The 17,280-nt window shown below is 41.5% G+C and overlaps 1 protein-coding gene across 3 annotated transcripts in view; it reads right to left on the bottom strand.

Annotated features, from left to right (window-relative positions):
• The window catches only part of LOC122669668 (probable glutamyl endopeptidase, chloroplastic), a 55,761-nt gene that overhangs the window by 15,789 nt on the left and 22,692 nt on the right, over positions 1 to 17,280 (bottom strand). For all 3 annotated transcript variants that reach the window (XM_043866495.1, XM_043866492.1, XM_043866494.1), the window contains exons 6-7: positions 16,748 to 17,251; positions 16,259 to 16,387 (exon numbers count right to left, since the gene is read on the bottom strand). In XM_043866495.1, coding sequence (XP_043722430.1) covers positions 16,259 to 16,387; positions 16,748 to 17,251 — 633 coding nt within the window. The remainder of the gene's footprint in view (positions 1 to 16,258; positions 16,388 to 16,747; positions 17,252 to 17,280) is intronic.

Here is a 17,280-nt window from a genome sequence, read left to right as displayed (position 1 = left end):
ACTATAATTTATTCTAATGAGTTGTTTAGCTCACCCTTGTTTTATGACACTACAAAGGATTGAGACGTAGCTGATCATGGTAGAGTGCTTGAGGGTGACATGAGCATGTGATTTCAGTTCTTGCTGGTTTATTTTACTTTTAGATGGATGTAATAGGGAATTTCTGCATTGTAAACTCTGATATTCGGGATTTTAATTTCTTATGACTTTGAATAACATTAGATGCCACCAATACGATTCTTATGGTCTTGACTATGATGGAAAATAATTTATGGTTTGAGATTTGGTTAATGATGGTTTATTATGAAGAATAATATTTGTTTTAGCGATCGTTTGATCGGTGCCCGCGAGGACCGGACCCCTACTTTTATCCAGTTTGGGTCATGACAATAATGGTATCAAAGCGTGGGTTTAGGATAGAGTCTGGTGGCATAGGAACATTGATAACGAACTTATAATGAAGAATAATATACCGACAATGTTCGATGATCGATTAGTTGAACCCAAAAAAAAAATTACTTTATAATAATTAAGGATAGATTTTTCTATTGATAGGGAAATGAATCCGAATCAAAGAAGAAGGGCAGCCGCTGTGGAGGTGATGCGTAGGCCGAAGGACAAGATGATCCGGTGAGAGTGATCGAACAGTTTAGGAAGCTGCGGCCAACCGCCTTTAAGGGTACCACTGAGCCGTTGATTGCTGAGTCTTGGGTGCGAGAGATGGAGAAGATTTTTAGGCTGATGAGCATCACTGACGAGATGAAGGTGGAGTGTGCCACTTTCATGTTGCAGGGAGATGTTGACTACTGGTGGGAGACGACTAGGCGCGTACTTGAAGGGGGACCCCAACTGATAACTTGGCAGCGTTTCCTAGAAGTATTCAATGAAAGTATTTCCCAACCCCTGTTCGTCAGCAGAAGGAGGCAGAATTTTTGCGACTGTAGCAGGGGACCTATACAGTGGCTGAGTATGAGCGAAAATTTGAGGAGCTGGCCCGTTTTGCTCCACGATTGGTGGACACAAATGAGAGGAAGGCTAGGCAATTCGAGGATGGACTGAAATCGAAAATAAGAATGGTGGTTGCTACCCATCAATCTACTAATTACAGTGAGGTGCTGAAGAGAGCTCTGATTGTGGAGAGCAGTAGTAAGGATGTCAGTCGCCAGAAGCAAGCGAGCAAAGAAAGAAATTCAAACCAAGCAACTACCAAGGTGGTACTGCTGGGGGAGGACGAGATTCTGGTTCCAGCCAAAAACCCTCGGGGAACTGCTCCAAGTGTGGAAAGGCCCATTCTGGCGAGTGCCGTCAAGGATCAGTGATGTGCTACAAGTGTGGAAAGATGGGACATTATGCTAATGACTATTCGGAACAATTAGGGGAAAGGGTTTGCTACAAGTGCAAAAAGGCAAGACAAGTGATCAAAGATTGTCCTGAATGGTCCAAACAGAAGAACCAGGGTAATCAAGGAGGTCAGAAGCCCAAGACTCAGGGGAGACAGAGTTGGGTACCGAGACATCACCTGAAGTGGTGACAGGTACACTTATTATCTCTAATCGACCAGCATATGTTCTGTTTAATTCTGTGTCAACTCATTCTTTTATTTCACATGCTTTCTCGACAAAGATAAATTTAGAGGGAAGCTTTTTGGGTAATGAGTTGTCTGTTGCTACCCCATCTGGAGAAGTTATGGAGTCTTTTATGCTTTTTGAATCCTGCATAGTGGAAGTAGATTGTCATGATCTAGCTGTGAATCTATTTTTGTTAGACATGAAGGACTTTGACGTGATTTTAGGCATGGATTGGATATCTGAATACCATACTAGTATTGATTGCTTGAGGAAAGAGATAGTTTTCAGACCTCTAGGTGGAGCTGAGTTTCGGTTGGTAGGTGCTAAAGCCAAACTATTTCCACCTATGATATCAGCCTTAAAAGCGAAGCAGATGCTCAATAAGGGGTGTTGGGGCTTTTCGGCCAACGTATTTGATGTTGAGAGCTTGTGTTTTGGATCTCAAAGGTAGCTGGGAGGACCATTTGCCACTTGTGGAGTTTTCCCTATAATAACAGTTACCAAACCACCATAGGGATGGCATCGCACGAGGCTTTGTATGGACAAAAGTGTAGATCTCCAGCCCATTGGGATGAAGTCGGCAAGCGGAAGATTTTAGGTCCTGAGATATTACAGAAGACTCGCGAGAAGGTAGAACTGATTCGAATGCGCATCAGCGCAGCACAAAGTTGACAAAAGAGTTACGTCGGCAGTCAAAGGAAGAAACTCGAGTTTGAGATGTGGAATTTCGAGGACGAAATTTTTTTTAGGGGGGGAGGATGTAATGCCCCAAATTTTGAAATATAAGTGTCTTCACATTTATTTCTACTCATGGGTCTTTTCATAATTTTATACCTCAAGGGCAAATTCGTAATTTACTACTACCCTTTCTTGATGCCTTTATGAGTAGAACCTTCTTTGTTGTAACCTTGTTTTGGTTGGTATTATGACTTATATGATATTTTAAGATATTTAATGACAGTCTAGCTACTTATTTAATTAGATTAATATATATATTTACTAAGCACCTAAGGGGTTTAGCCTAGGGGTTAGAACCTAAGTTGGGTTTAAATGAGGTTTAGCCGTTTAGGGATCAAGTCCCACTAGCTGCATAGGAGGTATATATATTCTTTTTATTTTAGGGGGGGGGGGGGCTACCATGGTCAAATCGTGGCAAGGGAGGAGAAAACCTTTGGCACTCATGGAAGAGATAAATAAACCCCCCTACGTGGACAGCAGCTGAATAATATAAAAAAAAAAAAAAAAAGGAGAGTGAAGATTGAATTGAGAAAAATAAGAGGGAAACAAGGAAAGAGGAAAAGGGGAGATTATGATTGAAAGCCAAAAAGGAAATCAGGAAAAAAAAAATAAATAGTAAGAAAGAAATAGGAAAGAAAAGATAAGGGGGGAGGGAATTTGGCAAGAAAAGAATAAGGAGAGAGGAAGAGGACATGGGAAAGAGAGAGAGAGAGAGAGATATAGAGTGAAGGAAGGAAAAAAGGGGGGGGGGGGGAAGAAAGAAAAGAGAATATTGGCTATTGAGTTCGTGAGCAAGGAGAAGGAGAAAGAAGAAGAGGAAGAAGACGAAAGAAGGAGAAGACCATGCTGTCACCATGCATTGTGATGAATACGAATGCTGGAATATGTGTACAGTAGAGGGTTTTAATTTACTCTATTCGCATGTGTTGCTGTGACATATATTTTGAAGTCTAAAATTCTGAGTTTCTGACTTGTAATCTCTGATATTTTTTTTATGATTGCTCTTGGACTCCCATTACTGATATTCCTGCATATTTGGTTGTTCAAATACATTTGATCCTCATTGTATTTTTTTTGAGATCGAGTTTCAGATCTGTTACTCCATTTTTTTATAACCCATCTTCAGTAGGAATCCCCCACATCTCAGAATCCGACCATTATATCAACCTGAGATTTAGTATCCTATTTTTTTCCCTATTAAACATACTTTTGACCAAAGTTTGAGGCCTAACGGAGTTGTTGATTTAAATTTAATGAAATTCTTCCTAATCTGATTTCTAAACCATCACCATGAACTGTGATTATGTTTTTCTTCCAACTGAGTTTCGAAACCTAATCTTTAGGCTTCTAGAGACCAATTACTAAGATGGCTCAGTTTTTATTCTTGAAATCTCTTGTTGTTGTGGCATATATGCGCCTAAACATTTTGAAATATAGTAATGTAGAGATTTTTTTTTTAACTATTTAACATGTATGCAATGATATAGTTGAGAGTATTAGTTTTCTGCCATATACCATGTAATACCAGATGTTGCTGAAATGCATATGTTGTCATATAGAATAGATGAAAGTATAAGTTCAAGGTTAATTACTGTGTACTGCTAAGATGCCTTTGCTGAAATCTAACAATGTTGAAGTTAATATTATGTGAATTACTGAGAGGATTATTGCTGAACTAAGTGTCCTTGAGATTTTCTTGTGGTATTTCAGAAATCTGAAATTGCTGGGGATATCTAAGGATTTGAACCTAGAGTGTGGAGATTCTAATTGGAGGGAGAATTTGAGGGTTCATAGGCTGCACCGTGCCGATGGAGAGTCATAGCCACCAGAGGGGTTGTGTTCCGTTGGCCACAGAATTGTACCCACTGCACATAGGAGAGTTGTCAGTGGTGTACTTGTAGTCACAGAGTGGGTGACGAAAGAGAGTGATTATGGTGGGGCCGTGTTTCCCTCGAGAGATGGGCGGTGGGAGTCTATTTCCCTCAATGCCAACTGGAGTAATAAAGGGTGTCATAATGGAAAGTGTTTTAATGAGACATGCTAATTGGAAATACTGGAAACAATTATATGCCATGTGTGAATAATTTTTAGGTTGCGTTGTGTTGTGCTCTTACTATAATTTATTCTACTGAGTTGTTTAGCTCACCCCCGTTTTATGACACTACAGAGGATTGAGACGGAGTTGATCATGGTAGAGTGCTCGAAGGTGACATGAGCATGTGATTTCAGTTCTTGCTAGTTTATTTTACTTTAGATGGATGTAATAGGGAATTTCTGCATTGTAAACTCTGATATTCGGGATTTTAAAATCATATAACTTTGAATAACGTTTAGATGCCACCAGTACGATTCTTATGGTCTTGACTATGAAGGAAAATAATTTATGTTCGAGATTTGGTTAATGATGGTTTATTATAAAGAATAATATTTGTTTTAGCAATCGTTTGATCGGTGCCCGCCAGGGCCGGACCCCTACTTTTATCTGGTTTGGGTCATGACACAAAGAGAGAAAGAGAGAGAGAGAGAGAGAGAGAGAGAAAATGCCGGCATATGTAGAGATGAAGGGGTTAGAAGTTACAACCTGAAATTGGAGGGGTCAGAGGAAATAGCTTTAGAAGCCTGAGAAACTGGGAGAGGGATGGTGTGGAGGAGGAGATACTCGACTTCACCCATGTCACCAATATTGAAGCCAATGTTCAAGGTCTAGCGGGTCTAGCTTTTTGTTTCTCCAGGGAAGGTCTATGGAAGAATTCGAACCCTTCTTTCTCCATTCTGGCAATATTGTCTCTTGGGACTCCATGGTTCACCATCTTGAAGAACCCATACTCTTCGCAGGCTTTGACGATGAGCTCCCTCACCTGCGACCTCTTCCTTGAGAGATCCACCACCGGAACATGTACTACCCCTCCTCCAACACCAATGCTGTTGCCGCCGCCGCCAATTCTTGTAGGAGAGGCCACCACCACTATTGCTACCAAATTCCTGATGATGCATTTTCTTTCCAATTCGTGTAGCAGGCAAGGGATGGAGTTAAAGATGGCCTTAGTAGATCGCCATCATGAGAACCCTAAAATGCATATGCATCTTCCTTCAAGTAGCAAAGGAAGGAGTGCCAGAACCCTAAACCCTCTTTCTGATTCGAGTAACAAGGAAAGGGGGTGGGAAGGGGGTGTGACGTTAGGGATGCCTCATGGGTAAAATGGTAAGCTCACACCCCATTAGGGGTATATTAGTCATTTGAAGGCAAACTTAACCAACACCGTAACACCTAGCTAACGGAGTGGGGCTGAATGCAACAACTAACCTAAACTCAGGGGGTGCGGCTGTATAATTTAGAAACACAGGAGGTCGCTCTGTATTTAGGAGTTAGGACAAACCTCAGGGGGTCGCAGTGTAATTAATCCTATATACATTAGCAATAAGAGGGAACTTAGATCCATGACACAGACAAGAAAGTAATTCTCCATGTGAAACCCGGTCAAATTTCCGAATAAATTTGAACTTTTGGAACTTGTGTGATTACAGGTTCCAACTCTCAGTCTATGGTAGCATCAATGCTATGGGCTGCATCGGTCGAGGATATAGAAGAATTACTCGACACACCTATGGAGGACTCCGAGGATCCTTCCCAATTTGCCCTTCTGGAGTCAGAGGACCCCTGTGAGACCCCGCACCGGAGTTACCTGTGCCGGATCTGTTGCCTGGAGGCTATGCAGAGGCTCTCCCTCAATTAGAATAATTGTAAGTATGATTTAAATGAATTATATATATTGTTTGCACGACCAAATAGGATTAGAAGGGTATTTTTAGTCAAATTGCCTCTGTGGGACCCAGTTTCCAGTGGGGAATCCTGTTCCAGACAATTACCCGTATCTAGATCACCCCTGATGTCACATGACATCACTCTATAATTAGAATAAGGCAATAAATACAAATATTTAGGTATAAATCTAATATTATGCCCAAATGACCAAGCTGCCCCTTAGTGCTTAAGTACTAACTATATATATGTATTTCATTCTAACTATTCACAACTCTAAGCCTTAGAAATCAGAAACGAAATTCTCTCTTGGAGAGCAAGAAAGAAGGAAGAAGAATAGAGAAAGAAGGGAAGGAGAAGAGGGAACCTAAAGCTAGAGTTGGGCATTAAGCTTGGATTACCATTAAAGTTGGGATTGAAGCTGTTATTGACTCCCTAAACTGAAATCAGGTTGGTTCCATTCTGTTTCCAAGCTATTGTTATGTCTCCTCCCTCTTTTCTTTTCTCTTTTTGTTTCCAAACCCCTGGCTGCCATTAAAGCTTTAAGTTTGAGCTCAAGCAATAGGAATTTTACCCAATTTCCTGCTGTTCTAGTGTTAATTGGGTTCAGCCATGCCTGAACCTTCATGGTTGTACCCCCAATGAGCCCAATTGCTGTATCTGATGGCAAATCATAAACCCTAGTCAACTAATTTAGGTTTAAATTATGAAATCCCCAAATTAGGAAACCAAACATGAAATTGAAACCCCAAATAGAAAAACCCACCTTGAATTGGTGCTAAAACACCAAATTAGGGCCATGCATGCAAAGATCTGGCCAATTGAAGCAAAACCCCCAATTTCGGCCTTAGGGCCGGATGGAGTTGCAGGCCCAGGGGTGGTTGACCGGCTCCCTGGAAGTCTGCATCCTGCTCCCCCTTTTTGATGCCCCTGTGACCTAGACCCTATGGGACTTGACCTTGAACTGTCTCAGGACCTAATGGGTGATGTTTTGTATGCTGTTATAGGTCTGTTTCTACTATTCTCTGTCTGTTTTGCTGGGTCTTGGAGGGTTAATTACAATAGGCTAAGCTATACTACAGATAAGGGGACCTTGACCTTAATTTAAGCGTGTTTATCACTTTAATTTCGTTGTTATGCTGAATGCCATATCATGCATCATTAAAATTATACAAATGCATACAGTTTCCTAGCTTATGATTTTATGCATTAGAATGCATATGAATTAGGCTGCACATTGGGATGCTGCATTGTACTGCATTGTTATTATTATTATGTGGAATTGTTGATGGTGGAATTCAGTGCTCTATAACTCACTTATCATACTTGTATCATCATGAATAGACTGCACTGGGCTAGGCTGTTATTCATTATCCAGTACTACGCCCCTTACCAACAGGGGGAGAGGTCTTGGACAGCCCGTGGTAGGTCCGATATGTTAGTTCCGGGATGCCATCTTCTGTCCCATGTTAGCATGTGTATTCTGTATTCCGCTATGGGAATAAACAGACAGGGTTGGTCTTTGGGGGTCTGTCGGGGTCCAATGTGTTAGTTCCGGAACTGGCGGGTCCTCGCCGTGGTAGAATGGTTTCGCTCGGGTGACCGAAGGGTTAGTTCCGGGACCGAGGTTAGCATCTACCACCAGTAGTACTTAGACCTCATGAGACTTAGTACTTGTACTAGGAGCATGTTAGTTAGGGCATGCATCATGGATTTATTGTGTTTGTATGCTTGTACCCCCCCTTACTAGGCTCAGTGGAGAGCTTATCCCCATGGACGTCCTTCTTTTACAGATGAAATTGCTACCGTTGTTGTTGCTGGTTCTGTGGGGACTGCTCCAACTGAGGATGCTTCTCCTGCTGCTGGAGTTGATACTCCTCTCTTTGTTGAGCACGATGCTTCGTGCTCCTGCGATGACTGTGCGTTCTCCTGAACGTCCAGACTGATCAGGCTACTTCCTTTCCTTTTGTTTATAACACTTTTGTAAATGTGATAGTATATAACTTTTTGGGTTCATGAGCTAAAGCTTTTTGGGAAACACAATGTAACTGATGTACATACAAGTTCAAATGAATATAATGTTATCACTAGTTTTTCCTTATTTATTGTTTTATTGCTCTATTATTGCTTCCGCTACATTTAAATTCTGATAATAATGGATGAAATTGCAAATAGAACACTGCACTTGCGATCCTGGTGGGATTGATTGGGTGTCTGAGACATCCAGTCACACTTGGCCCTTATTAACCGGGCCGGGGTGTGACACTCCATGTACACATTACTCTCGAATGTTCATTCAAAGGTACGAATATCAGTTTGAAGTGCATAAAGCACAGAAAAAATTAGCTAACAAGAATAGCAAACACTAACACAGACACAAGTGTGTAAAGAGCCATCCGATACACTTGGATGCTTGACGATTGTCCCGGCTGTCCCCTTTTCATTTGCCTGTGATGCTGTCCGACATCTTAGACAGGAAAAAAAGGGCATCACCCAAAAAATGGGTGGCAGCTCTCCCCACCCCAGGGGGTCCCAAATGCAAAAAACATTTTTTAAAACACTGGTCTAAACAACAAAGACAATCTAGTAAGGTCAACCACCATCTCTGAATGCCAAGCACATACACTTCTTGTTGGCTAGAACAACAACTACAACTCAGCCTTATCCCAAGTTCCCAACTAAATGGGGTCGGCTACATGGATCCTTTTTTCTCCAATCAGTTCTATTCAGAGTCATACTTGTTATTAGTCCTAAGCTATGCAAGCCTTTCCTCACTACATCTCCTAGTCATTTTAGGCCTTACCTCGGGCTCTTTTAGCTCCTTCGATCTGAATCAAATCCCCCACTCCGTACTAGCGCACTCAAAGGCCTCCGTTGCACATGTACATGCCACCTGAAACAACTTTCTAGCAACTTATCATGTATCAGGGCTACTCCTAGATTAGCTCTAATTTGTTTATTCCTTATTTTATCTTTTCTAGTTTTACCACTCATCCATCTCAACATCCTCATTTCAGCTATACTAAGTTTGTTTATACTTTATATGTTATTTGTTCACTGCCTAGCATTCAGCTCCATACATCATTGTTGGTTGTATAACTGTCCTATAAACTTTTCCTTGTTTTAAAGCAATACATCGATCTCACAAGTCACAACACTTCGGACGCACCCCTCCACTTCATCCATCCTACTATAATTCATTGTGCAACATCATCCTCTATTTTTCCTTATTTATGATTGAACCTAAGCATAGTTATCAAGGCGTCGCCTAGGTGCCGCCTTGGCGTCCCAACAGTTTTTAAGGGTCAAGGTGAGCAGTCGCCTTACTGGTAAAGTGCTTTTTTATTATTTTATTATTTTTTTTATCATATTCCCTATATTTTTATTGGTTTTGTGTATATGATTTTCATACATTGCGATACACCGAATCATTTAAAAACAAAACAAAATAAAAATATGTAGAATTTTATTCCATTTCTTATATTTCCATAGGCTTGTGTACATTATTTTTGTACATCTTTACCTCGCAGGGTTGTGTGGTGGATGAGGGGCTGTTGTCTGTGATCCCTTCGATGGTGACTGAAGCTGATAATGCTTCTCTGCTAGCAGTCCCATCCTTGGAGGAGGTTAAGGGTGCGGTCTTTGCCTTATCGTCTGACAGTGCGCCTGGCCCTAATGGTTTCTCGGGGCATTTCTTTACGACCTGCTGGGAGATGGTGGGTCTTGATGTGTGGGCTGCGGTCAAGGACTTTTTTGCATGTGGTGCTCTTCCCAGAAGCTTTACCGCCGCCAACTTGGTCCTGATCCCGAAAAAGGACAATCCTGAGGTGATGGCTGACTTGAGGGCTATTAGCCTGTGTAACTTCTCCTACAAGGTCATTGCAAAGATTATGACATCAAGGCTCGCAGGGCTGCTGCCAGCTCTGATGGCAGAGGAGTAGGGTGCTTTTGTCCAGGGGCGGTGCATTCATGACAAGATCTCCATTGTGCAAGAAGTTACGCACGAGCTGAATAGGAAGGCGAGGGGTGGCAATGTGATTTTGAAGTTGGATATGGCAAAGGCCTATGACCGACTAGAGTGGGAGTTCCTGTGGAGGGTGCTCTCGAAGTTTGGATTCTGTAGGGACTGGATCAACCTGATCAGGAGGACGGTCGAGAACTACTGGTTCTCTGTTGTGCTGGGGGGTAGGCAGTCAGGCTTTTTCAAATCCTCCAGGGGCGTACGACAGGGGGACCCTTTGTCGCCGACGCTCTTCATCTTGGCGGAGGAGGTGCTTAGCAGGGGGATCAAGGAGTTATTTGTTGAAGGGTATGCCTCCTACTTCAGGCTTCCGCGAGGGTACCCAGGGATCTCTCATTCCCAGTTTGCTAACGACACCATTATTTTCTCCAGGGGTCTCAAGAGCTCGCTAAAGCAAATCATGGGCTTCCTCAGCAGGTATGAAGGCTTTTCAAGTCAGCTTGTCAACAAACAGAAGAGCTGTTTTGTGGTAGGGCTCAAGGCTTCGTCGGCCTAGGCTAGGATGGTGGGGGTGGTCACTGGTTTCACTCAGAAGGCATTGCCAATCACTTATTTAGGTACCCCTCTTCACTGTGGAAGGCTCAAGATCAACTTCTTTGATGGCCTTGTTGATAAAATCAGCAGTAAGGTGGCAGGGTGGAAGGGAAGGCTCCTATCCTTTGGGGGTCGGGTTACTCTCCTAAAGCATGTTCTCTCCTCTATCCCAATCCATGTCCTGGCCACGTTGGATCCTCCTAAAGCTGTGTTGCGGAGGTTGTATGGCATCTTTGTTGATTCTCTTTGGGGAAATACAAAATGGGGAAAACGGAAGCACTGGGTTTGCTAGCAGAAGGTGTGTAGGCCGTTGGAGGAAGGGGGCCTTGGTGTTAGGCTGCTAGAGGATGTTGGTCTCTCGTTGAGGCTTAAGGGGCTGTGGCGTGTTCTGACGGACCAATCTCTGTGGAGCGAGTTCTTCAGAGCCAAGTTCTTCAAAGGGCTCCATGTGGTGCTGGTAGAGCCACAGGGAGTGAGTTCTAGGTTTTGGAGGAATGCCCTGGCTTTTAGGGGACTGCTTCTGGAAAGATCTCGGTGGCTGGTTGGCACAGGGAATGTTTTCTTCTGGCTGGATAACTGGTCTGGGGCGGGTCCTTTGATCGATGCAGTGGACAATACTCTCCTGGTTGATGTGGACCTGCGGGTAAAGGATGCCATGGAGGAGGATGGTTCTTGGAAGCAAGGTCTTCTGGATCACATTGATGATGAGGCTATCAGGCATAACATTACCTCTGGTAACTTTCACATTTCTAACAGGACTGATGTACTAGTGTGGACCCCAGCAAGTGATGGCTGTTTTTCGACCAAGTCAATCTGGAATGAGATCAGGACTGTGGCTCCAGCTGTTCCCTATGCCAAGTGGATATGGAACCCATCTCTCCCGATCAAAGTGGCTTTTTTCTCTTGGCAGCTGCTGAATGGTAAGATACCAACGGAGGTTACCTTAATGTCGATGGGGATTCCGTTGGCTTCTAGATGTTTCTGTTGTGGGAGCCCTAAGAGAGAAACGACAGATCATTGCCTAGTTGATGGTGGTACTACCACCAAGGTGTGGACTTACTTTTCCCGCCTGTTTGATATTGTGCCTAACCCCGGCCAGGATGTCAAGAGTTGGATAGCTCTATGGCATGGGTTGGCGAGCTATCGCTGCATCAGTGATTATATTGTAGGGCTGCTGCCTGCTCTGATTGTCTGGGAACTCTGGAAAGAAAGGAACAGCAGGAAGCATGGGGAGCCAAGGCGTACTGCTATCACGATCATTGGGTGCATTAAAAGCTGGGTGAAAGAGCTCCCGCTCCCCGCAAAGATTGGCAGACAAGGGACTGCAAGGGACGGGCTGATTTTGCAATGCTTTGACCTTGTGGCACCACCAGCCAAGTCTGTTCGGCCCCTCCCTGTTTATTGGTGCCCCCATTTTGCTACAGTTAAACTTAATGTAGATGGGGTCTGTCGGGGCAATCCTGGAGACGGAGGGGGGGGGGGGGGAGGAGTTATTCGGAACACTGACGGAGCAGTCCTGGCAGCCTTCTCAAACTACTATGGGAGATGCACCAACACTATAGCCGAGCTGGGAGCCTTAAGGGATGGCCTACGCTTATGCCATGATCTGGGGTTCAAAGATGTGATTGTACACTCGGATTCGGACACCACGGTAAAACAGGTAAATCTAAAGAGGTGTAGCCTGTGGCAAGGGTGGTACTGGTTTAATGAGATCCTCCTGTTTATCAAGGCGACGAGGGCCACGGTGGTTTTTGCATACAGGGAGAGTAATAGAGCTGCTGACTGCTTGGCCAAACGGGCTTGTGGCACTGGGTGCTCAACTTTCCAGCCGGACAACTTACCAATGGGTGGCTTTCAATGTATTATTAGGGAGGATAGAGAGGGCTTGCCGATCCTTAGAGTATAGTCCCCTTGGTAACTAGACTTTAAGGGCAGGACTAGGCTCAGGTTTGTTCTTGAGAGCTGATTTGCTTTTGGGCTAGGGTAAGGCAGGACGTCCCCCCCTGTATTCTTTATTCTTTTCTGACTTAATAAAATTTTGGGGCTGGCTCGGGTCCCAGGGAAGTTCGGGTTAAAAAAATATATATATATATTTTGTACATTGCGTTACGTAGAATCACCTAAACCAAACAAAATCGAAAGAGGCTTGGGAAAAAGAAATCCTTGACTTCCTGCTCCAGAGACTCCGGCTCCTACTCAGCGACTCCAATGCCTTCGACGATGATGAATCGTGACCACGAACTCTGCCCCGGTGACGGACTGCGACCTCGAGCTCTTCTTTAGTAATGCCGTCACCGGAGTGGGGTTTGTGGTTGCGATTCATCATCATCGAAGGAACTGGCGCTAGAGTCGCTGAGCAAGAGCCGGCATCACTGAAGAAGAAAGGAATCAGGTAACAGAATCGAAGGAACTGGATCGTCTTCTTCTTCCCCTTTCCCTGCGACACTTCTCTGAAGTATTCTTTTTCCTCTTTTGAACGTCAACTGTTTGTTGCAAAATTGATCTTTGTGTTGGTTCCCTTTTCCCTGCTACACTTCTCTGTAGACAATCATGAACTCTAGATTTTTCAGAAACAAAAGCATATGCTCTTTTAAAATTTCTGAAACCTTCAATGTTCTCGCTCTATTGCACTTTTTTTCCCTCCTTTATCTTCTTATCTTCCTTCTTCTTCTATGTTGGTAGCAGTAGTGGTGGCTGCTGGTGATGTGGCCGGTGGCTATAATTCTGTGGTATGTGATTTTGTTATTCAATTTCAAATCAAATTGTGCAATTGCTAGTGTAAGTCATGTAATTTTATCATTTTGTAATTATATGATTATGTAATCTGAGATTATTTATTTTGTGTTTCACTTATTTTGTAATTCTGTGATTATATGATTATGTAATTCCTTGATTGTTGACATCACTTTATGTTTTATGGATGGATTGTTGACTTCATTGTAATGAGTCTAATGACTACTTTTAATGATTCTTTAATATTTATTTAGCATATAAGTAGAATTTATTAAATTTTTAATATGCTATTTGTGCTAAATAAAATGGTTATATCTATAAAAAATAAATAATTAAAAAAAAACTAGAATGCCTTGTCGGCCGAGGCAACGCCTGGCACTTAGGAAGGCCCTCAAACGCCTTGGTCGCCTTGCCGCCTTGATAACTATGAACCTAAGTACCTAAAACTTCCACTTTGCCTTATCTCTTTATCATCAATTTTACCACCCCGCTTTCAATCCTATTGTAACTAAAGTTACACACCATATAATCTATTTTTGTTCTACTTATCTTAAAACCTTTTAATTTCAAGGTGGATTTCCATAATTCCAATTTTGCATTTATCCCTGCTCTTGTTTCATCCACCAAAACAATATCATCAGCAAAAAGCATACACCAAAGGATCTGATCTCGAATGTCTCTAGTCAGCTCATCAATAATTAGCGCAAACAAAATACAGGCTTAGAGTTGATCCTAGATGTAATCCAATTGTAATTAGGAATTCACTACCCTCTCCCCCCACCGTTCTTACACTAATCACTAGTCTCACTACCCTATTATACATATCTTTAACTATGTAATGTAGAAACGGAATTTGAACAGTACCATAATAGGACCTTTTCTCAGAGAATAAAAATTCAGATTAGGAGAATAATTAATAGAAGCAAATCGGATAGTCAGATGATCACCAAACTCCAATCGAGTTAAGTAAACAAGGTATAGATCAATTGCTGAAAATCTGAAATTGATTCAAGGGTTGGATCAGAAGTTAAGAGCTAATCCTAGTAGAGCTGGGTCAGAAAAGAGTACACAGATTATTCGATTCCGAACATGGACTATGAATATCAGCAGTAACAGATTAGAAAAATCAGAATTTGATTCAGTATTAGAACATGAACTAAGAGCATGGTTCAAGATCTCGGTTTCGGACCTGGTTTCGGCTAGGCAGAAAACCAAATTGGGCCGAGATCTCGCCGAGTTGGTGCATTTTTTTATTTTATTTTTTTGAACTCAAAGCCAGGTTTCGGTGGGTTTTTGACCTAGTTAAGTCATAAAACCTGGTATACAACTTATTTTGGATCATTTAAACACAATGGCACTATCAAATTTTGAAATGTCAAAGTCCAAATAAGAGTTTGACTTCGGACCCTAGGTTGGTAGGCTACGACATACTAATAGACCCTATTCCACACATAATTTAGTACTAAAAAGCATACAATTAATGTAAAATACCGAAATAATACCGAGATCTCACCGAGATACCAAGGTGGGCCATTATGAAAACACATGGGATCAAAGACCCAACACATACATAATCCAACCTAAAGCTTATTTATAATAAAATAAGCCCATTTAATGATTTAGTTGCAGCGATTTTCCCCAGTTTGAAAGAAAATTCAACCTCGAGTTTTGTAGTGACGAGGGGAAACAACATGTGAGTAGCAGCTTTGACCATTCTCAAACAAAACTTCAGTGATGTAGGTACATTAGGAATAAATTCTTCAATCTTCGGAGCCTTCTCTTCAAAGTAGTGAGGTGGACTCACAAACTCAATAAATTCTCCAATGGTAAGAATAGTATATGGGATGGTGATAGCTTCATGCGGAGTGTATTCGAAGTCTTCCTTAATCACAAACTCAATAAATTCCACATATTTGCTCGAAACACTTTTCTTATCTAACACTTGCCAGATTAACTCTCTAGAGACTCTATCAAATGCTTTTTCTAAGTCAATAAATATCATATGGAGATCCTTCTTACATTCTCTAATTCTTTCCATTAGTTTCGTGAACAAATAAATAGCAAATATCATATGGAGATCCTTCTTACATTCTCTAATTCTTTTCATTTGTCTCCTGAACAAATAAATAGCTTCTGCAGTTGATCTTCCTGGCATAAAACCATCTCTCAGGCAGGTAACCAATGCTTCTCTTCCATTCATCAGCCATTTTTCTTGTGTTCATAATCTTATTGAACAACTAGGGTAGCCAAGTTATTCCACAAAATCCTAAGCTCTTCCACACCTCTACTGGGATACCAACTAGACCAACAGCTTTATCTATTCTCATCTTCTTTAAAGCTTCCTTTACTTCAAATGTCCTAATTTCCCATATATATCTACGATTTGTGGTTTCTTGATGATTATTACAATCTTTTAAAACAGTATTACTTGTAGTGTTTTCATTTATTAAGTTGCAGAAATAGTTTTTCCATCTCTCTTTAATCTGGCTCATCACTTATTAATTCATTACCATATTCACTTTTAATGCATCCAATATGATTGAAATCTCTACTCTTCCTTTCCCTCATTTTTGCTAGTTGATAGATATCTTTTTCTCCCTCTTTTATGCCTAGATTGTTATAGAGATCCTCATATTTCTTAGTCCGTGCTTTCCCTACTATCTTCGTAGCTTCAATTAGAACAAAATTATACTTATTAAATCCTCCTCATTTTTAGTTATTTGCCAAGTTTTAAAACTAGATTTCTTAGCTTTAATGGCTGCTTGAAGTTTCTCATTTCACCACCAAGTTTCCCTAGACATGTCATTTCCTCTGGATGAATGTTGCTGTTAGCTAGAAAGCTTCATAGATATAAAAAGGATGCAATGACCACATTTTGTATTGCCCAAAAGCATATACTCATACCTATACCGAAGATCAAGCCTGTGTAAAACCTCAGGCTGTACACCATCTTGTGGCTCAGCAGGTTGTGTATAAATTATATCACGTGGCGAAACCTCCATCTTTGCATCCCCTCCATCTTGTGTCTCCGCCCTGTAAATTTTCAACAAGTCAAAAGGTAAAAAATAAAATTAATTTATAAAGGAACACACAAAAGGTAAAAGATTAAATTATTTATTTACATATAAATAGATAAATTTATAAAGATAGTAGATCCAAAATGTAAAAAACTTTTCAAATTAAACTCAACTAACGAACAGCATTTGGAGTGGTATCATATAGATTGTTTTGAACGCTGGTCAACTATAAACATAATGCTTGGAAACAAATAATGATTTGAATATTTATCTCACCCGCCCCCCCACCCAAAAAAAAAAAAAAAAAATCTTGATCTTTAAGACACAACAATGATTCATGTTTTATTTAGGAAAACTTACGAAGATAGAAATATACCAGTAGAGTGTTGATGGCTTATCTGCTCTCCAGTTGATTGAACGCATCCCCCTTCGCACACTATTGAATGCTATGGGGATGTCCTCCGCAAGGGGCAGATCACAAAGTTCTCTGACAAACTTCCCATCAGTCGTCCAAACGTCGACTTTCTTGGGAAATCTTCCACATGGTACAATAAATGAGTATGGGCGGTGAATTGAACTAATCAAAAGGTATTTTTGATCTGGGGAAGGATCCAGTGATGTATATACAGCAGGTGGGCCAAATTTCTGTACTGTCCCATCCAAAGAGGCCAGTATAAGCTGCGAGGTGGAATAGTACTCAAACAAATCTTCATCATACTCATCCTTCAGCAAATCCTGGAATGTTCTGACTTGAACAATGTTCTTTTGCTCATTCGATTGAATTTTAGGACCAGGAGGAAGCAATGGCTTATTTGGCAGGTCCCCACGAGATAAAGGAATAGTGCAAACCAATAACATGGAGTCACCTACCCAAACAAAACTGTGACGAAAGAACAAAAAGTCTGTCAG

The sequence above is a fragment of the Telopea speciosissima genome, chromosome 7 (genome assembly GCF_018873765.1).
Source record: "Telopea speciosissima isolate NSW1024214 ecotype Mountain lineage chromosome 7, Tspe_v1, whole genome shotgun sequence".
Lineage (NCBI taxonomy): Eukaryota > Viridiplantae > Streptophyta > Magnoliopsida > Proteales > Proteaceae > Telopea > Telopea speciosissima.
Note: the sequence above shows the minus strand (reverse complement) of the source record. Positions and strands in the feature narration are given on the sequence as shown.